We start from the raw sequence: 23,875 nt of genomic DNA, 5'->3' as shown, positions 1-23,875 counted from the left end.
AAAGCTAATTACTATAATTCCTCTTGTGCCTGTTCAGTGATCTTGGATTGATTCTGAAATGCCAGTGGAACTGCCACTGACAGCTATTTACCTCTGTTTATTGTCTTTGCTGTTAATCTATCACCGAGGCTGAGAATATGGCTTAAATGTTCTCTACAGTACTGTGGAAGCCTTCTGATACCGAAATGTTCGAAAGTATTTAAGCAATTTTCAGTCCTGTCAAACCCAGAGGAATAAGTTCATACTTAGCAGGTTCTGCATTTTTATTTGTCATTAGGCCTAGTCAAGACTGGGAGAAAAAAGAAGAAGAAAATGGTATTTCCTCTATGGATGAAGGGATACAGTATGGTCAGATAAATATTGCCCTGAGAAGTACTTGTTGAAGGCAAGGGAAATATTTTGGAAAAGTTCGGGAGATGAGTTAGTGGCTCAAGTCCATAGATTAACTTAAATGAGTCATTTAAGTGCAGCCAGAAAAACCTTAAGCTGAGTAACAGAGGATCAGGTAATAGGCCGGAAAGAATTTTAGTAAATTCTCACCTCATTCTCCTCTGCCTCCTTGTTCTACTAATTGAATAAAATTGTATGTAAAATTCACAACTGAGTGCTTTTTAACATCAAAGGTGTTCAATAATGAAGTATGTTCTTTACTTTTCAGTTTTTATTCTACTTTCTTTCCTCCTTTCTATCCCTTTGTGTTCCTTTTCTCTTTGCATTCATACATAATCAGATTTCTGTTGTTCAGATTAATGCAAGTGCAAAAGTAGTTCAAAGTATCAGATAAACACAACTATCTGGGAACCAAATTAGTGGAAATTGACTTCACAAATCTCAGTTAACCAAGTTTTTTCCCCATTCATAAGATAGAGAGGAGACATATGGAAACAAGCTGATAATATATAGGTTTTCCTTTTTCTTTTTAAGTCAATCTTTTAGATTTTGAGCTAGAGTTAGTATTAACTTCTTTTAAAAGTTTGTTTACTTCATTAAAAATTAATACTCAAAATGTATTATCATAAAGCCTTACTGAACAACTGTTAGCAGTATCTACTAAAGTTAAAAAAGAACTTACAGCATAGCAATTGTACTCATCTTATGTACCACAAGAGGGTATGTATCCACCAAGAGATAGACACAAGAAAGTTTATATCATTAATAGCCCCAAACTGGAAACAGCCAGATGTTTACCAGCAGAAGAGTAGGTAAATACACTTTTCTGTTACTCAAAAATAATGATGAGCAAAAGATGTCAGACACAAAAGGGTACATATTGTATGATTCATCTTATATGAAGTTCAAGTTCAAACAAATTGAATCTATGGTATAGAAGTCAGAATAGTAGTTACTAATTGGTTGGTGAGAGGAGTGTAAATAGATTGGGCAGGGACGTATGGAAACCTTCTGGTTGCTATAAACTGCCTGAAGCTTGATCTGGATGGAGAATTTACATATGTGTATAAAAATGTCCATCAAACTGTATAAGACAATTTGGGCACTATCTGTATGCATAACCGAACATATTGTTTGGTTTTAGTTCATCCCTAAAAAGATAAGTGATACTAAAATATATATTAATTTTTTTTTTTTTTTTTTTTTTTTACTAAGGCAGAGAAATTATGCTACTTTGTTGCAGAATTTTAATGTTGGGTTGACTTTTCATTTTGTGGCTATTGTAGTGAACTGAGCTTGTACTGTGTTTGATTTTGATCCTCAAAGCTGCTTTACTCTTCAGAATGTTTTCAATTGAGGATTATTATTTTGCATTTCATTGATCTTACACAGATTTGAAGTAGTTTGAGGAGGTTTTAAGTAAAAAGGAAAAGCTTGCCTGAAGTTTGAAAATTTTTCTAAGGATGGGTTGCATATTTAAATATAATATATTTAATATGTAATATATAACTATATATTATAATTATATATAAATATATTTATATAGTAAGTGTAGCATGGAAGCTGTCTTAAACCATGTATTTTATCTTTTTTATATTCTTTTTATTCTATGTACATTGGTTATTTAATGGGAGTAGATAACACAAAGAGCTTTTGTATTAAACTGATGATTAATTTAAGGCTGAAAATACATAAAAGCAAAAAATGGCTATCAATGAGGATTTGTGATCAAGCCATCAAAATTTAGATATTTCAGTTTATGCGTATTAATGATTTATCCAAGGTTTCCCACTTTACTCATGGCTAACAGCTTTCAGTAAGTATTTTTCAAAGGCCTTTTGATTATAGGCAGTGGGCTTGGGGTTTCTAGGTTTCCTGAGCAACTCTTCAGCACTAACCTCTTGCTTCCTTTTGCCTCTTGTTTTTATAGGCTGCCCTGCAAGTGGGGGGCCACGGAGAAAGGCTGCACCAGTGTCGGGAGGTCATGCTGCTAACTTACAAATCCATCCCCATGCAAGTGGATGGGGAGCCCTGTAGGTTGGCCCCGGCTATGATTCGGATCTCGTTGAGGAATCAGGCCAACATGGTACAGAAGAGCAAGAGAAGGACGTCCATGCCTTTACTCAATGAGTGAGTCTACCCTTGCCCACCTTTGTGAACATGGAGACCGTGGAGAGGAGGGCACTGAGCATGTGCATGATCAGGGGCCTCCCTGTGCTGGGAAAGGAGACAAGTCTGGGAAACTCAGCAGCTCCTTGGTCTCTCACACATATTTCTTCTTCATGTTTACTATACGGTGACCACACCTTTCTTTCAGAAGTTATTGTTGTATGATGTGTTAGAGTGATGATGCTTTTTCACTGACCCCTTGAGCATAGACTTACTGGGACCAGCAGAAAATCACTGAGTGATTCAGGGTCGTAAAACGTGTCCTGTTGAATGGGTTCTGTTTTGTTTAAGAAGGCGGGCTGTTGGCCTCCTCTTTTCCCTGGTCACTTGGAGAGTGTTGGTTTCTCCAGGTGCAGGAGGTCGGCAGAGCTAGCTTTGGCTCCCCTCTCTCCACATTGTATCCCCTTCTGCCCTTCCCCAATGCTCCCATTTTGGGGTCCTGTGTACTCTGATGCTTCAACTCAATTTTGCCATTCTGGGTGGCATCCTATTGTCTAGATGAAACTTGACCCACGACTCAATGCCTAAACAAAATGTATCCCTCCTGGACCCTTTCCTTTCTTGGGTGTTTTGATAAACTGATTAGGACAAGGTGATAAATGACTAGATATTTTGAGTGCATTTTATAGAGTCCCTCAATCTAATTTCGATTGGAATGTCTTTTTGGGGTTGGAGAAAGGGATGGAGAAAGATGGGGATTTGGGGTATCTTTTAGAGTATCTTTTATATATCATGCACCTATGGCTGACCCGACTCAAGGTAAGGACGTTTTAGGGTTCAGCCTTGGGCCATTCTTCTGTCACAGCGAGGGTCCCTCCAAGGTGCTCCTCCTATTTGTGGCCTGTGATGCATGGTTACCTATTTGTACTGAATGGCTGGCTTCCTCTAGTGCCTGTGAAGGAAGGGCATGCTTCGCCATGTATTTATTGAGTCAATGTGACAAGTACAGAAGTGCCTAGAATGAACCAATGACACAGGTGTCATCGCTCCCTGCCAAAGCTTCACCTCTCTTTCTGAGATGGCAGATGTTGAAGAACAGCATTCGACAGGGCTCGTGAAGAGTTTCAGTTTTTAGTGTCTGCTTCTAAGCTTGAAGCTGGGGTGAGGGATCTTCTCTCCTCTGCATCCTCCTTTTCCAGAGTCAATCTGGGCTCCCCCAGCACTTTTCCTAGATCGTTATCCAGAGGGCTTGTTTAGTTGCCTTTTTCATTTTTTTTTTATATTTTGCAGCTAGGGAAACTCTTAGCTCATTTCTGCTGCTTTCTCTATCCTCTGCCTTTACCACTATTAGGTTGAATATACACTTTGTGAGTTTCAGGCGGTGTGTCAGCAATAGTGTATGGTTGACCATATTCTCTCCTGAAACATTAGAGTTAAGCCATGAACTACTGGTTTAAGAGAAAGTTCTGAACTACTAAGTGAAAAGCCCTCTCTGAGATAGTCCAGGTTGTTTTGGATCACTTGTAGATCGTTTGTTAACAGAGCTAAAAATTCTTAATATCTACAGGCAAACAGCTCCCATTTTCATGCCTGGTGCTTCTACGCTTAATAACCTTATGAGACATGAAATTGTTTTTGGGTGTTTAGTTTCAAACAGTTTTTGCCCTTGAGAAAGAATTTGTATTTGCTCAGAAACTGTATTAAGAATTTATTTGGGCTTTCTTCTCGTATAAAAACAAATGGAAAGAGTTGTTTTCTTTTTGTACACATGGCACATATGACAGATGATGTGACTTCATAGATTTAGCCAGGAGGGTGTTCAAGAAGCAGCCTCAACTCAAAAATGCAGTTATTTCCCACCAGGGGGCAGTGGTGTCTCCATCCAAGCAGCCTCAGGCTGTAGGAAAGACTTGAGTGAAAAGGCAGTAATAATATTCTGTCCATTTCTTAAAAGGACACATATAAATCTTAAAGATTAGCCAAGATCTTTATTACAACTTATTATTAAAATTATCATTCAACACATTTTTAGAAAATCTCTCACCACTACTCTTTTTCACCCTCTGTAATTAGATTGCTTCTTTCTATTTCAGTAGAAATCTTTGTTTGGAAATCTAACTGCTTCCACTGGATTTCCAAGTGGAGTTTCCAGTTTAAGGGCGGCCTGGCCACTAATATCTTCTTAGAAGTTTTCTTCCGCCTTCTGAGCGCTCCAAGCTTTTCTCTGTTTAGGCCACAGTGTGCAAAGTTCACTATTGCAGCCAAGGCAGAAAGAGATTATTGAAAGATAATTCTTTCTTCCTTCCTTCCTTCCTTTATTTATTTATTTTTGCAGTACGCGGGCCTCTCACCGTTGTGGCCTCTCCCGTTGCGGAGCACAGGCTCCGGACGCACAGGCTCAGCGGCCATGGCTCACGGGCCCAGCCGCTCCACAGCATGTGGGATCTTCCCGGACCGGGGCACAAACCCGTGTCCCCTGCATCGTCAGGCGGACTCCCAACCACTGCGCCACCAGGGAAGCCCTTTCCTTCCTTTATTTTTAACATCCTTCTTTCCCTTTTTTTCCTTTCTCTCTTTCTTACTTTTTACTGTTTCTTCATCATTTACGTGCCTTCTTTTTGAAGAAAGAGAGCTGTTTTAGTTTAAAAACTTGTGTGTATCTGTGTTAGGGTGAAGGGAGTTTCTCAGTCAGAAAGGGGTAGCTTTTCAATTCATCTTAAGGACTTATCCCCCTTTCACATAGCATGTTAACATGAATATTTGAGATTTTAGGGCTGTGGCCCCCCTTTCTGCTGAAACGCTGGTGTTCCTCATAGATTTGCCCCTTCTCTGGGAAATCACATCTGCAGCACAAGTTCCCTCTATGACTGATAAGCTAGTGTGTCTCAGATCTGTGTCTTCAGCCCAGGCTTTCTTCTAAAAACTGAAGACTCATACCCACATATCTTAGTTGACATCTTTATCTGCATATCTCATAGTCACCTCCACTTTTACACGTCCCCTGCATTGTTTGAACTCTTCCTTCTGTTTATTTCCCACACCTTTAACTCTCACACCATCTTTCCCCTGTTCCCCTCGCAACACAGCCTCAGTTGCGAGCCGTATTCATTACCTCTCGTCAGCATCGCTAAAATAGGCTCAATTCATTCCCTTGTTTCCAGTGTTGCTGCCTTTCACACTGTGTCTTTTCCAATAGACTGGTTAGAATGAGCTTTCTAAAAATGTAAAACCTATATTCCTTGGCTTTACCGACCTTTTTGATCATCGCCTTGGTCCTCTCCTTCCTATGCTCCAGAGCATATTGCTATTTCTGGAGCAGTACGGCCTGTCTCGTGTATCATTATTTTTTTGCCCTCCAGTTGCTCTTCTCGAGGTGTCCTCCTCACCCGCTTTCATCCGCTAGCCCCTGCTCAAGTTCAAACTCCATCGAAATATCACTTTCCCTAAGAATCCTTTTCTATCTGCTTCTAGCCATTAAATACACCACTCAGTGCTCCTATAGTATTCTCGTTACTTCTCTCACACCACTGATCAAAACCAGTGTAATGATTGGTTTGCTTGTCTCCCCTGCTCTGTGGGGAGACCCTGGGGTTTTCCTCATAGGGTCGCCCATGCCTGCTAGTGTGTCTGAGACTTACGGTTACATGTTGAACAAGGGACTCACACGTGGATCGGTTCTATAATGTCCTATCTGTTACGTTTCTCAGAAGTTGTTTCTAAAATAACAAATCTAAAACCTCGTGAATAGGGCCTCCCTGGTGGCGCAGTGGTTGAGAGTCCGCCTGCCGATGCAGGGGATACGGGTTCGTGCCCCGGTCTGGGAGGATCCCATATGCCGCGGAGCGGCTGGGCCCGTGAGCCATGGCCGCTGGGCCTGCGCATCCGGAGCCTGTGCTCCGCAACGGGAGAGGCCACAACAGTGAGAGGCCCGCATACCGCAAAAAGAAAAAAAAATAAAAAATAAAAAAAAAAATAAAACCTCGTGAATATAAAAATAATATAGGAAATGTCTTGGTCACATTTTATGGCAGAAGTGGAAGATATATACTTAAGAATTTCAAGATCTGGTGCACATGGATGGCTGGAAGAATTCCCATGAGAAACAGCTAAATAGGAAGCTTTCATGATGCCACTGGATCTTCATGTATGCGAAAAGGAAAAAAAAAATTTCTAAAAAAATTTCTTGGCTTATGATTCTATTTGCTATTACTGTATATAAACTGAAAGGCTAGGCTTGTTATGTTCACTCTCCCCTCCCCTCTCCACCCCATTGGTACAGGAGCATATGTCATTTATGGCTTATGAATCTACTTGAAGTATGACTCCAATAAATATCTTCCCCCCTAAAAGTAATAGAGCAGATTTGTTTAGGTTCATATTCATGTACTAGTAACATGATAGCCAGATAAATTTGATTATGTTCTCTATTTGAAAGTCACTTTTGAGGGAGATCAGAAATTCTACATTACTCAGGTGGCGTAGGAAGATCTCAGCCTGAGTTCACTAGCAATTAAGACAGCATTGGTAAGGGTGATTGTATTATCCAAGGGCAAGATTTCTAGTTGGCAAACTTTGGGCAACCGACTTCCACCATCCTGGGCTGCTGAGAAGTATCACTGGTTCTAACTGATAGCCCTTTGAGGATGACAAGGAGTTAATTCATGGGTGGCTTTATATGAGAACTTATGTACCCAGTGGAAAAGAGGGCTGGCGGTTGGGGGGGGGGGCTACGTCTATTGCAGTTATAGTGGAACTGTTCAAATGGTCTAAGAGAGTGGAGAGAATAATGATGTAAAAGTGACAGGAAATTTGGGGTTTAGTTTCTTCAGTTCCACATTTTGTCTTTTCTGGTAGCCATCGAAGACCCTCTCCTTTATAAGAGAAGAGAGAGCAGAGAGAAGTCTATGGTTTCACTCCTCTACCAAGAATATGAGTGGAATTACAGCATCACTGTGATAAAATTAGGCTTTCTTGGTATTACCTTCGGATTTCTTAGAAAGCCTTCTCTGTTTAACTGAAGGAAGTTAAAGATTTTGTCGAGCCGCTCTTTTAAAGACGGTTGTCTTTTGACACGAATTTTCCAACAAAGCCCCGGAATCATGAGGACTATGTTAAAGGATTCAGTTTACCTTGATTCTGCTCTGAGTTGACGGTGCCAGCCTACCACTGGTGTGTGTGTGTGTGTGTGTGTGTGTGTGTGTGTGTGTGCGCGCGTGTGTGTGTGTGCGCGTGCGCGCGTGTGCGTGTGTGCGTGTGTGCGTGCGCGCACGCGTATATGCGCGCGCACAGATGGATGCCCAGTGAGACCTAGAGCCGGAGAGGACCGTGGTAACCCTCTGCCCCGCAGCCCCACGCAGCATCCGCGCGCCTCCAGCATCTGCCGGCGCCCCGCCTCGTGCTCCAGTCTGTGGCTTGCCTGAGAGCCGGCCCTGCCATGTGTCCTGTTGGCTTCGTCGCTATCACTGGCTTTTTGATTATTTCCGTGGCTGGCTTGATTTTCTTTTTCTTTTCATTTACTGTTTGTTGATGCGCTCATTTAATTTCTGCTTAAATTTTGTGTGTCTCTCTTTCTCTCTCCTGGCTTGTTCCCCTGTCTGTCCACGCTGTTTTGCTGACTGTCTTCGCTGCTCATTCCCTGCTGCCTCTAGTATCCATCAGGTGCAAGCTGCGGACCTGCGGAGAGTGTCTGCACCCCCAGGCTCCTTCACCATGTGAGTACAAAGCCGTCCCGTTTTTACATTGTGTCTCTCACCTTCATCACCTCCTCAGGGCCAGACTACCTGCACCCTCTCCCTTCACAGGTCTGCTTCTTAAGACAGAGAAACAACTCACTGTAATTGTCTGCTTTAGCCCTTCTTTGATTTGAGATGCAGCTGTGAAATTCTTTGTGTTCTATCTGTCTCAGTCCTCTGAGTTCACAGTTTAATTTTTTGATGAGGTACTTTAGGGTCCAGAGTTGCATGGGGTTGTATAAAATTCCATACTAAGCATTGGTTTCTATGGAAAGTCTGTAAACCCATTAGACCATTCCATTATCTATGGCTCAGGGATGACCTTGAAGAAGCTCCCGCTGCACTTGATTCTGTGGACGGACCCCTGAACTTATGCGTGGAGCTTTGATTGTAGGTACGTGCATCTGTGGATTTTTCTGGGTTGAGGATCCATAGTTGTAATAAAAGATCAATGACCCAAAGTTGTTAATGAGTTAGCAAAGTGAAATTTGTACGTAGTAGTTTGTACTTAACACACTCTATGCTTTTATATTTTTCTGGTGAAAAACAGAAAGAAAATGTTTTTTAGCGCTTCACTTCAGGACTTTTTTTATGCTGTTGCCTCTGTCTTGCCCTTCTTTCTTTTCTCTGTCTTACATATACTTTTGTTATGTTTCAGGTACTGTTACAGGTACTTTACACAGGTTAACTAACTTACTCCCCCAACCACCTTACTGCCATATGTGGTATTATTATCTCCGTGTTAATACATGAGGAATCTGATGCACAGAGAAGTTGAGTAATTTGACGAAGGTCACACAGCTAATAAGTGGTAGACTGGGATTCATACTCCCGCAGCCTGGTTTCAAAATTCATGCTCATAACAATTTATAATCTGCTGCTTTTCATCTATCAGTGTCCTATGTATTTCTCAGAGCCCAGCTGAATAACTGCCTTTTCTAAGAATTGTACCTTGATTCTTGCTGGCAGAACTAGTTGCATCCTCACTGGAGTTCACTATTTATACTATTATTGTACTTATTATAGTTCTCAAGGTATAATCGATCGGTGCTAATTATATTAGCTGTATATCTGTGTGCATCCCACACTACACTTAGGCCACTTGAAATCATTTGCAGTATCTTCTTATGACCCTTTGTGTTCCCAGCCTTGATCACAGACCTTAACACAAAGTATTCTGAAACTAAACAGAATTGTTGGTTGGCTGGTAGAATGAATGAATGAAAGAATGCATGTCTAAATAGAACTCTGCAGGGTATTTGTAGTTTTTTAAAGGAACCTCCATACTGTTCTCCATAGTGGCTGTATCCATTTACATTCCCACCAACAGTGCAAGAGGGTTCCCTTTTCTCCACACCCTCTCCAGCATTTATTGTTTCTAGATTTTTTGATGATGGCCATTCTGACTGGTGTGAAATGATATCTCATTGTAGTTTTGATTTGCATTTCTCTAATGATTAATGACGTTGAGCATTCTTTCATGTGTTTGTTGGCAATATTTAACATCTAGGGATATGCAAAGTAATTCCTAAAGTTCAGTTATGTATCATTTTACTTTCAACCCTAGTCTTGTGGATACACGTTTATTTACTCATTTATGACAAAATATTTTTCCAAAAATATTATTTTGTACTTGCTCTGTGTCAGGCACTGTTTTCTGCTTTGTATTTAGTGGTGAGCACAACAGCTCTATACCTTCATGGAACTTAAAATTGAGCGGTCAAAGAATCAGTAAGAAAATAACATTTAATTTCCAATTTGGAGGCTATTGCTGGGGTATATTACATAAACCCCATAAGGCCTGTTCAATAAATTTGAGTCCAAAGAATGGCTCTCAGTGACCATTATTTTCAGCAGCTCTATTGATAGAGTTCAAGGAATTGAGAGTATCAACAATAGGAGTCCAGGTGGTATTTGTCATATTTCTGTCACCTTTTAAGTTTTAGTTGTGTTTAAGTTTTCATCATATAATTTGAATGAGGTTCGTTTTTTCTTTTTCCAGGTGTGTAAGCTATAGTAAGGTGAACTGTCATGTTTGTTTTCATGGCATGTAACAGGCAGTCCACCTAGATGTGGCCACTTAAAACTTGAATATTTATCTAAAATATTTTATATTTGTATGTGCTATATTAATTACTGCATGTTATAGATTTTATGTCTCTATATAACTGATGAAAGATTTATATAATAAAAATTAAATTAGAGTATTATTTTAAAAATTCAATAACAGAACTCTGTCAAATAGAGCAAGGAACACAGAGAAAAATCTAAGCACAATGAGTATTGTATTTATATCTTATGACAGTGGCAACTTAGCTTAGACCTACTCTCATGCTGCTATCGCGGAAGTGTTTAAGAATCACATTAACCTTGCTCTGGTCCTCACGAAAGTCAGGACTCCAGTATCTTGAGCTAAACTTTGTCTGACTTTTTTTTTTTTCTTTTAACTCTTGGATCAGCCATTCTCTGCTCAAAACAACTCTTTTTCTCCCAGAGGATCTTTCCTTTGGGAGAAGCCTCTCTTTCTGCTGTTCCTAAAGTAAAATTGCTTTTCTAAAGCAATTTAAATTATCCTTTCTCTCTAGCTTTCTAATGACTTTTTTAATTAGGGAGGGGGTCATGGTCTTGACAACATAATGCATAAATTATTAGGAATGGCAACATACTATTAACGTCTGCGTACATGGGAAATTTCAGCTTTACACAAAGAAGAATCTTGAAACTTTCATTTTGATCATATATGACCACATATGAATGCTAAATTTTAATCAAAGGGATTTAGTGGCTTCATCCAATAGAACAAAATAAAGTAAATAGAATATTTCACCACAAATGTTATGTACTATAGCTTTTTTTTTTGACGTCAGAGAAGAGTTATAATTTCCAGACTTGGCATATGACATAATTTGTAATCTGGCCATTCTTACTTTCTTTTTTTTCTTTTTTATTGAGATATAATTGACATATAACATTGTATCAATTTCATGTGTAAACATAATGATTCAGTGTTTGTGTATATTGTGAAATGATCATCATAGTAAGTTAGTTAATATCCATCACCACGTGTAGTTACAAGTTTTTTCTTGTGATGAGAGCTTTTAAGATCTCTCTTAGCAACTTTCAAATAGTCAATACCTATAGTCACCATGCTGTACATTACATCCCCAAGACTTATTTATTTTATAATGGTATTATTTTATATTTATTATTATAATAAGTATTTTATATTTATAATTTTATAATGGTATTTATAAAGGTATTATTATATAGTACCTTTTAACCCCCTTCACCCATTTCACCCTTGTCTCCCCAGTGTTGCTCAAAGAATTATTAGACCAGCACCTCAATTAATAAATTCATTATCATTAAGTGACTTCATAGTAGAATCCTCATTGAAGACTACATACATGCCCTGTATCTCATAAATCATGAATATTCACATTAAATGGTCATGCTCAAAAAGCCCCAAAAGATGTGTAACTGTAAAATGAGTCTCTGGAACGCTTTCAACTTTTAGTATTGCTTTTCATTAAGTTCTCTTTCCTTCCTGCTCTTCCCCTACCAAAATGAAATAATGTGAACTGTTTACATCTAATTTATTCAGTTTTCATCTTTCAAAAATATTATTCAGTGTCTGCTTTAGATATCAGATACTCTGTGGGATACTGGAGATAAGAGATTAGAAAGCTAAGGTTTCTGCCTTGGAGAAATAGACACACCAGGAACCAGACCCACTTGTGTTGCCTACAGTACAATTACAACGCAGTGTGACAAGCATCCAAATAGAAATTCTGGTTGTACTTCCATGTGAATAACTTTTTTTTGACTCTTTATTATATTTGTTTTTGTCTTTTAGTAATTAAAATTAATATAGGTTCAAATTGACTTTTGTGATATATATTTCTCACTTTTAAGACATATGGATTCGTATAACTAGCACCATAATCAGGATACAAAATGGTTCTATCACCCTAAAAAACCTGCTTTGTAATCTATGCCCTTGTAATCTATTACCCCCAATCTCTGCATCTCTCATCTCAATCTCTGGCAACCACTGATTGCTACAGTTTTGTATTTTAGAGAATGCCCTATACATGGAATCATACAATATACAACCCTTAAAACTGGTTTCTTTGAGTGAACATAACATCTTTGATGTTTATGAGAGTTGCTGCATCTATCTTTCCTTTTTGTTGCTGAATAGTATTTCATTGTATGGATGCTTCTGTTTATTTATCTAATAACCCAGAAGGACATCTGGGTTATTTCCAGTTTTGGATGATTCTGAATAGAGCTGCATAAACCTTGATGAACAGGTTTTGTGTGAACATAAGTTTTCACTTCTGTAGGTTAAACACCTAGGAGGGAATCCAGGGTCATATGGTAACTTCATAAGAAACTGACAAACTGTTTTCCAGAGTGGTCGTATCATTTTGCATTTGCACCAGCAATGTATGAGAGTTCCTGGTGTTCCACATCTCTGTCAGCACTTGGTAATGTCAATATTTTTACATTTTAATCATTCTAATATGAGTGTCTTTTCATGTGATTATTTGCCATCTTTTATACATTCTCTGGTGAAGCATTCTCAAGTCTTTTGCCCATTTCTTAAACTGCGCTGTTTGTTTTCTTCCTGTTGAGTTTTGAGTTTGTCACGTATTCCAGATCCAAGCCTTTGTTAGATATGTGCTTTGCTTAATCATTTCTTTGTTCTAGAAGGCAGTTGACTCAATTTTCAGGCCACAATTTCTGACTCATCTTCTGAGGATAGTAGCTATAGTGTCAGTTGTGTTTTCAGAGCCTTTGCAGTGCTATTCCTATCTGTCTGGTGTGTACCCCTCCAAGTTGCAGGACAGGATCTGAGGGGAGGGTCTGCTCTGTGGTTCAGTTCCTAAAGTCTGTGGTACTGTGTTTAGGGCCAGATTAACACATTTGCAGCCTAGAGATGAACCCAAGTTCATGGACGTCTTTCTGGAGTTGTCTTCCCGAGCTCCTCCCTCTCTCTTGTCATCCTCAGTACTTTCCCATTTCCCGGGCTCCATTTTTGGATCCTTCAGCCAGAAAGCTAAGGCTTTAGTTACCTCATTGCTGCTGCAGAGCTCCTGAAACCACGTTCACCTCCAGGACCAAGCAATGATGTGACTGAAAGAGAAAAAGAAGCATTGGTGGTTTGTCCCGTCCTCTTGGGACCACAGCTTCTCTTATCAGAGAAGAAGATTCCCTCTCCTTATAGTATTTTTTTTTTGAATTTTATTGAAGTATAGTTGATTTACAATGTGTTAATTTCTGCTCTACAGCAAAGTGACTCAGCTGTACATACATTCTTTTTCATATTCTTTTCCATTATGGTTTATCCCAGGATATTGAATATAGTTCCCTGTGCTGTACAGTGGGACCTTGCTGTTTATCTCCCTCTCCTTATAGTTTTAAGCACCAAAAGGCCTTTGTCATTGCTGCTGCCAGCACAGCAAAATTGCCTGAGTGCTGGGTTGCGAGAAAATGGAGGAGGTATAAAAGAGGAAGATTTCCCCAAATTTCTCTGATCATTCAGAGTCCCTTTCCTCTCCTCAAGCCAGAGTTCAAGGGCTTTCCCAGAGCTTTCTCTGTCTGCACGTGTTGTCCATTTTAGGCTTTGTGCTGCCTGGAGTCCAGACCAGGGTTGATTAGAGGTCAGAGGAGGAGAGAGCTCAGCGTTAGTTGGACGGTATTTTAAATTCTGCTCTTCTTCCCCCATCTGCTGCTATCATTTATTTTTCAGAGTTCTCAAATAGCTGCTTTAGGCATTCTGTGCAGGTTTTATAGCTGCATTCACTGGGGGAGAAAGAATAGTGGGTGCTTATCCTCCTTAGCCAGAGCCAGAACTTCTCTACTGCCTTTTAAAGCAGAGAGTTTTCACACGGTTCCCTCTTTTTACCTGCTACAGTTACTCAGAGAGTGCCATAGCTAAACTCAGTAGAAGAGCTCTGCAGAGAAACCAGGGTGTTTTTGAACTGCAACCAACAAATGTTAAATGTAATAGGCTATCTTGCACAACAGTCACAATTTAAACATAAAAAAGATGTTTCCCAGTGCCAAATTGTGTGGATTTGTTTGTTATCTTGGGAAAGGCAGAGTCAGACACAGACCCATGAAAAAAGTATAAATTGTTATCTTTGACAACAAGCTGAATATGATTCAGCATTCTAAACTTGCTTCCAATAAGTGAAGCCTTCTTGGTAAAGGATGAAAGCAAATTGATTTTTGTTCTATGAAGAAAGGGAGTTTTACTAAGTGAAATATTTTTTTGAGAAATATTTTTGATATGTCTATTTTTTTTCTTTTGGGTTGAATTTAAGAATTTTATTAGTGAGAACCTACCAAGACAGAACCAAGAATCTTTAATCTTCATGATTTAAAAAAACACATAAATTAGTGATAGGTGGTTTAATCTTTGCATGCCTCTGGCCAAGGAAGTAAACTAGAAATTTCTTTTAAGTGCTTTCTAAAAATTCGGTAATTCTGTTTTCCAACTAGTCACATCAAAGCTTTTGTTTTACCATTTTTTTGAATTTGTGTAATATGCTACAAAAGTTCTATTTATTTTGTTTATTCAGTTCTGGCCCTTTAATTAGAAAATAAGACTTGGTCTGCTTTTTTCAAAACCCTTTCTCTTTTCCATTCTTCTTTCAGTGAACTTCACTCTCCCACACCCTGCACTCTACCAGGGAGTAGGAAAAACATTGCCAACGTAGAAATTTACATGCATGCCTTTGTAAACTATGGGGTTTACCTCTAAAGTAGCTAAGAAGACCCGCCAGATGTGGTTTGCCTGCAAATGAATTAAGCCTGGTGGCTTTATTAGAACCTCAGGTTCAGCAGGACTCCTGGGCCAGTTGAACCTTCAGCAGAGTGCTTCATGCCTGAAGAGTGCTTCATGCCTGAAGAAGAGTGCTTCATGCCAGGAATCTGTCCAGATTCTAATTCATGGATTATTACTTTTGAGTCGTAATTTCTGGACCAATTGTGAGGGTACCAAAAGGGCCTAAGCATTCAAAAATACTGTGAATACACTTGTTGTTAATGCTTCTGTTGTTATTTTTGTGTCCCTGGATGATTATCTCTGAGTAGTAGGATTATAGACAAATTTTAGCTAAATTTTATTGGCTTTCTTTATTTTCTAGATTGATTTCAATGAGCACACATTACTTCTATAAAGGGAAAGAAAGCAAAAAAATTAGAGCCATTTATAAAAATGTCTCTGCTTTAAAGCTCAGTAGAGAAGTTCTGGTTCTGGGTAAGGTGGGTAAGCACAGATTCTTCTTTCTCCCCCAGTGACTGCAGCTATAAAACCAAAAGCAAAAAATAAAGTTTATATTTTTAAAAGAACAGAGAGAATTGCTAAACTCACTGATTGAGTACATGATATTTCTTTCAATTCTAGCTCAGAGTCAGATGGCAAAGCGTAAGAGTTAGCTTCAGGCTTTCTGGGGAAAAAAAGCTGTTTGCTCTCTGATCCTCTGAGCAGAGGAAACTGCTAAGCTTTACTCATCTTTTTCCTCCTTTCTCTCACTCCCACTCCCATGTTTTATGAATTTCTGGTGATTTCACTTCCCACTGTCCACAGTTCCTTGACTTTTAATCATGTCAAATTGTCCTGTTTCCTGTCTTCCTATGCCACCCCTCTCTGCAGGTTCCATAAAACCAATATAGCAAATTGAAAATTCCCAAGAAAAGTAAGAGCTACTTGAGATTCATCTCATACCAATTTCCAAACTTGAATCCAGGCTGCACCTCGGATCATTGGTTTTTTTCCCTTCCTTACGCTCTGTGAGTTTCCCACGAGAGTTCCTCACTCTGCTTGTGCTTCTATTCCCATGCAGGTACGCAGGCGGGGGCGTTTAGTGACTTAAAGACCAGGGGGCTGCAGGAGCAGACCCAGGTCTCCAACTGCAGTGTCTTCCTCCTTATTCTGTAGGCCCCCAAACCCCATGAAGACATCCTCTGTTTTAAGTGTCTGTGGGAGCCCTGCTTTTGTCCGTGTGACATTGACCATATAGTAACCTTTTTGCATTTCAGTTTTTCCAATATTAAAAAGAAATGCGGTTGATCTCTGGGATTTCTATCAGCTCTGAAGTTCTGTCATGGTAAAATTCACGGCATGATCCTAGACTCTGTGAAGATCTGCCCCTGAGGGCTTGAAGACATGGAGTAGTTGAGACTTGCCATGGGATGTGATACAGTCATTCTTTATCCTTAGTACTGATCAGGCAGGCCAGGCCCTGTACTGCCCTGGTACACTTTTGCCTTGCTCTCAGCAAGAACCCAGGCAGATTTTTTCATTTAGCCAAAGAGGTAATATGGGCCTGAGATTGAGTTGTGATCAAATTTAGCATCCTGATAACTGTATGTGGTAGCGATTGCTATCATTGCCATCCCATAGATGAGAAGACTGAGAATAAGAAATATTGGGAAACTTGCCTAAGATCATATGCTATAAAGTCATAAAGGTAACACCCAGGGCTCTTTGAAGATGGCATTTAAGGCACTGAATTCTGCAGTTGATATAACCTCTGGTCATTTTCCTGTGTGTTTATCAATATATATGTAACTTATGTGTTTTAATCAAATCATACTATGTAAACTTCTCCCCTTTTTAAGAGATGACTAACTCCCCCCAGAGATGACTAACACTTTAGAATTCAATTTGAGTGTTTCAAATGCATGAATCTCTGGTAGTACAGGTTTGAAGTTTAAGTGTTATTATACGAAAAATGTCAGAATGACAAACCCCAGTTAATAAATTCTAGTGTAGCTAAAGAAGGGGGAGAGTCTTTTGGGCTTGTCAGTAACGGTGTTGGGTCTGTGAAAGAGGCTCATCGGGAAGGGTCCTGCTCGCATCCTCGGGGGTTGGATGGCGCCTGTGTTCTCTTGGAGAAGGTGAGCATGGCTCGAGCATCTGGTGCAGTTATGTAAAGGGGTATTAGGACTCCCTCAGCATTTAAAGTTATATCTCGTTGCTTTTAAAATTTAGTTTTAGAGATGCATTATTCATGTCTGTGTAGGTGTAGAAAAAGTCCTGCGAGTCAGCACTTCTTGTATAATGAAAGGTCACTTCAAAAGAAAAAACAACAACAAAAAAGTGAAGCCGATACTCACTCAGGTGTTGGCTTGTTGCAGAGCATGGGGCACAGTGAGCTTCGGGGCGTAAAGAGGAGGGTTTGCAGGAAGTTTGGGGTGCAGTCTAGAGGGGAGGGAAATTCATGAATTTTGTTTGTTTAATCAAAGTAAATTTTAGAAAATTAAAATTTAAAAAGCCTGACCTTAGAGGTAACATTAGTCCAATAGGGTCTGATAATCCTAACAGTGATATCAAGCCAGAAGAGTTTTCCAAGTGAGGTTAAAATTTTGGAAAGTAAAAACTTAGATTCATCTCATTCCTCTATTATGTATCTTTTAATCAACAGTAATTATAGGATTAAAATGAAGCGTGTTAGTTCTCTTAGTGCATCTTTTTAATAGGCATCTGTATTACTTTGCTAGGGATGCCATAACAAAGTACCACAGACACAGTGGCTTAAACAAATAAATTTATTTCCTCACAGTCTGGAGGCTGGAAGTCTGACATCGAGGTGTTGGTAAGATTGGTTTCTTCTGAGGCATCTCTCTTTGGCTTGGACGTGGCCATCTTCTCCCTGTGTCTTCACGTTGTCTTTCGTCCCTGTCTGTCTCCTAATCTCTTCTTCTTATAAGGACACCAGTCAGATTGGTGTCCATATGACCTCATTTTAACTTAGTTCATCTTTAAAGACCTTATCTCCAAATACGGTCACATTTCTGCAGCACTGGGGGGTTAGGACTTCAACATATGAATTTTGGGGGCACACAACCTAGCCCATAACAGCATCATACTAGATAAATTTGAATAAATTGTAGGGTTTTTTTCTGTTACCAACTGTGTGAAGGTTGAACTTTGTGTATACACAAACTATAGAGTTGTATATACAACTATAGAGTTGTATATACACACAACTATCAATACATGTATTGATAGTTTAATTCTTTAAAATCTTTTTTTATTAAACTGTCTAAGGGGCTAAAGGACATTGCTCTTTTATTTATAGTAGATTCTAAGTATTAAGTCTCTGGGTACAATAAGACTGGTGACCTCTATGGACCAAAATTCATCTTCTGTAAAATAAGGTGGTTTACAGTATGAACTTTAAATTTTTGTTCAGATCTGAATTCCTAAAACATTATTATAATAAAACAGCTATAAAAATACAGATGATAAATGGCAAGGAAAAGGAGTAATTTTGCTAGTCTTTGTGAATAAAAGATTTACTTACAAATGGACTCTCCACCCAGAAAAAAACTAAATACTTTTAGAAAACAGTTATTAATATCTTTAGATAAACTGATACAACTGTGATGTTAGTCATAGAATTGCTGCATTCAGAGACAAAAAAAGAAGCATTTCAGTTTTTACTTCGGTACTGCAGTGATAACTGATACCATATTCTGCCATAGAGTATGAAGAACTATCAATAACAAAGAAATCTAGACTTTTGTTTTGAGTGTTCCAAGAGGGTATTTATTTCAGATTGCTTTTCTGAGGTGGTAATGAAATGCAATGTGCATTTCATTTATAGGAGAGTTTCAGCTGAATTATACCGATGCAATTGAGTTTCCCTCCTCTGTCATAATACCCTGAGACACTTATATGAAATGAAAAGAGAGTACATTTTAAAAGACATAAAAAGAAAATACTTGATGCTAGATTTAATTAATCCCCAGAATTCATCATCACATTTTGTGTCAGAAAATGGAACTCTGAAAAGAATGTAGCAAGTTCCAAAAGTTGTAGCTAAGATATTTGAGTAAAATGAACATGGCATTGGAAGAATTACAAATGGAACAAAAAAGACAAAGCTTTTCAGCTTTATATTACAGAGAACTATAATTATTTTCCTTAATCATTTAGGCTCTGCTGCTCTCGAAGTGATTTATGTCCTCTGGTTGGGACATACATAAATCTTTTGGTCTGATGGTATTTTATGGTACAGGCGAAGTACAACAACTACATGTTTCCTTGAAGAAAGGTTCTTGGTTTATGAGTATGTTAGGATACTGCCTTTGGTAGAGACTTGATCTACTTAAATGTGATAAGTGAGAGGATAGAAACAAATGGGACCAGCAAAAGTACCCCAAATTATTTTCACCTTCTGTTGTGACATTTTCAACAGAAACCTTTTTTCCTCTCTTTTCCTGTTTTCCTTTTAGTATTGGTAGCACTAAAATATTAACCAATTAATATTTCAGCTGGTTATTTTGTGTTTCTTCATCTTCATCCAAGTAATTTGTCTACCACTAAATTTATCCTAAGGAACTTTTTTTCTCAAGTTTACTGTCAAATCTTACAAAAGTTATTTTTGTTGATGAGTAATTGTGGTAGTAAGAGAATTGTTCTATGATTTTTACAAGTTCTGTTCTAGCAATGTGTCTTTAGTCTGTCTATTCTTATGCTATCAAGAAGGATGGTTCCAAAAATAAAATTCCTTAGTCATTGGATCAGAAATCAGAGAAAGGTGGTGAAAAGTTTCCCCCTAATTGGCTGAATTTGCTGAGTTGGAAAGAAGAGTCGGGTTTAGAGGATTCTCTGATTCTTTTTTCTTGGATTTCTGACAAGGACACATGGGGTAATGGGGGCACATCTGTGCTACAAGTGAGAGACTTAGCTTTCCACCAACTGTAGGTTGAAGGATAGGAGAGTTAATGACACCGTATCTCTCTCCAGAGCTAAATGCAGCACCACTGAGTATTCCAAACCTTGGCGAGCCATTGTCAACCTGGGAGGAATGTGAGTCAAAACATAGTGCACGGCTTCCCTCGTGGCGCAGTGGTTAAGAGTCCGCCTGCCGATGCAGGGGACACGGGTTTGTGCCCCGGTCCAGGAGGATCCCACATGCCGCGAAGCGGCTGGGCCCGTGAACCATGGCTGCTGAGCCTTCGCGTCCAGAGCCTGTGCTCTGCAACGGGAGAGGCCACAACAGTGAGAGACCTGAGTACTGCAAAAACAAAAAACAAAAAAACAAAAAAACATAGCACAGTGAAATACTACCTATTAAGAAAAAACAACTTTGCAAATATTATTTCTCTGATATCCAGTTTTTAGGAAAATATATGAGTCTTTTTATAACAGTCTTTCTATCAGCCTGTAGAAGGCTGAAACCATTTATGGAAATGTTTCTTATGTGATGCCGTGTATTGTCAGGCCAATACTTAGTTTTTATTTTCTTGATATGGAACAAAACATGGAATCCTCTCCTTACTGAGCCTGTTTCCTAGGGATGCAGAGCTCCTTCCACACAGTTTGCATGATAACTTTTCAATAAAAACACATCTTGTAATTCATGCATCCAATCCTTTCTCAAACTGATTGGAGTTACGGCATTTCTCCACCTCAAAAGACAGTTATATTTATTTTCACTGCATTATTGCTTTATGCATTTTTGGCCACTGCTTTGTTTGGTTATTTTTACTTATAAACAATCCTAAATTCTTGATTTTTTCTGTAGGTTTATAGGTGAAATAAATGTTAAATACTAAAACTTGTATGTATGCTAGGGTTTTTTTTCTTTTTGTAAAAATGCTGTTTTAATGTTATATAGACACCCACTCAAATACCTCCACTTGATTCATGAAAGTGCTTAGTTACTAGAGGATGAGCAAATAAGTTAGGTTTTAAGCCTACTTCCAGTGTCTTTCAGGATGTATGTGAAAGGCCAGAAGTTTTTTCTTCTGTGAAATAATACTTTTGCAGCTACTCAAGTCCTATCACTTGCTCCATGCTCTTTTCCCCCAAAGAAAAGTCAATTTCTTTATCAGTTGCAAATAAGAGCAGGATATTACAACAGTTAACGACTGCAAAACCCAAGGGAAGATTTTTACAATTTAAGTAGCAAATACATAAAAGGTTTTCCCTTTGTTTGATATATCGAAATTGAAACTTGAAGTAAAAAATATTTTCCTTTCTGAGCACATGAGATCTGAAATCATTTAGATGGCTCAGGAGTAATATTATCCTATTATGTCTCATTGGTTCAAGCCCAGTGATTCCTTCTCATTGGAGATAGTGATTAATGGTCCTCTACAAGCAGAACAGCAAAATAATTCTCTATGCTATTGCAGGCTACAGTACTCAGAGTAGCTCATATTAGCGTTTTATGATAGAATCTTTGGTCATTTTTAATACAGGAAACCTCCATTACATGGAATTACTTCATAAAGTGGAAATGCTTTTTGGCTGGGTGTGATGAAAGACAGGGCTCGAGTTCTTTACTTTTCCCATTCCAGCTGTTCTTCATCTCAGCAATTTGACTTTGTAGAATTCTGCTAAAAAAATGCATATTCTCTCTTCCTCTGATTTCCATCCCTCTTTATTTCCTGTGGTATTTGTTTTCCTTGCCTTTCATCATGATATTTTTATACTCTTTATGTACTCCAAATTTTGTACTTTTAAGCATAAAATAGTATAAAAAGAGTATAAGTGGGAACTTAAGGTGTAAAACTCCTATTCTAAGACTTCTTTTTTTCCTGAAAGGTTGTCATCCCTAGTTACCAATTCAGCAAATATCAGGGAAGGAGATTCCACTTTCATAAGACTTAAATCTGTAGATGGTATCTAATCACAGGTAGAAATTCTCCACTCACATTAACCAGAGGCAAGCCAGAGAATCAACTCCATACGTGAGGAGAGCGCAGCAATGATAAGATACGTGAGCATTGAGATTATTCCCTGTTTGTTGGCTTTAGTAATGGGAACTGATTTTTCCTTTGATCCAAATTCTGTTGAGTGGTTCTCATTCTGGACAATGATGAACGATATGTATAACACATGATTCGGTGGAACGAATCATGTAGTCAGTTATCGTGAAAAATCATTTTTCTCATTGCAGAAGTAGCAAGTCTAGATGGGGAGCAGTAACTTAAAGATGTTGAAAGCCTCATATTTAATACACATTGTGGGAGATGTAAAGATAGGTGTATATAGATAGCTGGGCATTCACTTCTTTTTTAATTGAGATTTACAATATTATATTCATTTCAGGTGTACAACATAGTGATTCAGAATTTTTCTAGATTATACTCCATTTGTAGTTATTATAAATTATTGGCTATATTCCCTGTGCTGTACAACATATCCTTTTAGCTTATTGCTTTTGTACAGAGTATAAGGGAAGGTATCAAAATCATCATGTCATGATCACGTTTACATTTCACACCGACTGCTGCATCTGCAGTGTGATGAGGGTGTTAATGGGTGCCAGGGGCACAGTTAGTTAGGTGCAAGATGATAGTAGTTTGGTCTTGGTCCATGACGGTCTTAGTGGAGGGGGTAGAGAAGCATCCATATTTGGAAGATATTTAGAGGAGGAGAAAGAAGGAGCAGGCAGAAATTTAGTTTGGAAACCAGGAGAGTTTTTTGGATTGAAATCCAAGAGAAAAGAGCTTCAAGGAGCAGAGAGTTAACCACGTGTGAAATGCTGCTGAAGGGAGCATTAGGGTGAAAACTAGGAAGGAAATTTAAAATGCATGAATAAAGGGAAAGGAGAAAGTGAAGAGACTGTGAGATCTTATGGAGAGGAGAGTTTGAGTTTCCATGACTTAAAAAATAAACCTGTGTCTCTGGTACCCGGAAGTTGCAACATTAAGTGTATGTGGGGCGGGTTCCACATAAAAGTCTCAGAGTTGGATGACCGAGTCCTTAGCAGCTGTGGCAGTCACTGCCACAAAAGTCAATGGGTGGTAAGGAGAATCTGAAATATGGGTCAAGGCTATTGGCCTTTTTCTTTTCCCTTATAGCAGAAATGATGAAACTGCTGTACTGGTCCAGCCGCTTTGTGATGCCACCAAGTAAAGCCACTACTAGTTCATCCTCTTTGCTTCTCCTTTAAATGCCAGGAACCTAATAATGCTAATTTCACTCTATCATGTATTCATTTATTACAATTTCAGAAGCACAGAAATGTATTCCACTTTCAATGGAAGCATGAAAATCTGCATTTCAATGTGTATTTGAAGATCTCAAGAAACTTTAAAGATGAAGTTTTGTTTCAACCAATGGCATAGAAGTCTTTTGATGTTTGCTACTTGTAGCCTATTTTTAATTTATTAGCCATGAAGTCAGCAAACATTTCTTTGATATATGTCTAGCTTTAGTGCTTAAAGTTTACGTATCTTTGCCATTAGTGCCTGTGGCTGATTACCTCAGTGACTTAAAACCCAACTCCGACCCAAATAGTAGAATAAAAGTCAATAAACAGAAGCCACGGAGAGAGAGCCATTTAGAGTCTTTAGGAAAAATTTACAAATGCTTAGAGCGATCTAAACAAGGAATAGGGCACTTCCATCCTGTACCTCACAAGTAGACAAGAATCAGGCAGAGGCTGAGCAGCCATTTGCAGATGGAATGGGGGAATATGGCGTCAGATGGAATAGCAAATATTGAATTAGGTGACATCTGAGATCTCTCCCAACCCTATAATGCTTTAATTCCATTATCTTGTTGGAGATCTGGCATGCTAGCTCTCTCAAATAATTTGTAAGCTGTGGCATATTCTATTAGCCACCTCACAAATGGATGTCTTAAGGAGCCAAGAACTTAG

General features: G+C 38.7%; 1 protein-coding gene across 2 annotated transcripts in view; it reads left to right on the top strand.

Moving 5' to 3' along the window:
• The window catches only part of DGKI (diacylglycerol kinase iota), a gene marked incomplete at its 5' end in the record, with an annotated part of 458,035 nt that overhangs the window by 306,473 nt on the left and 127,687 nt on the right, over positions 1-23,875 (top strand). The window contains 2 exons of one of the 2 annotated variants that reach the window (XM_082631690.1): positions 2,321-2,520; positions 8,148-8,210. In XM_082631690.1, coding sequence (XP_082487816.1) covers positions 2,321-2,520; positions 8,148-8,210 — 263 coding nt within the window. The remainder of the gene's footprint in view (positions 1-2,320; positions 2,521-8,147; positions 8,211-23,875) is intronic. The other variant, XM_082631691.1, reaches the window with a different exon arrangement.

Source organism: Mesoplodon mirus (genome assembly GCF_964341445.2).
Source record: "Mesoplodon mirus genome assembly, chromosome: 9".
Lineage (NCBI taxonomy): Eukaryota > Metazoa > Chordata > Mammalia > Artiodactyla > Ziphiidae > Mesoplodon > Mesoplodon mirus.
The sequence above is the reverse complement of the archived record's forward strand: the minus strand, read 5'-3'. Positions and strand labels throughout refer to the sequence as shown.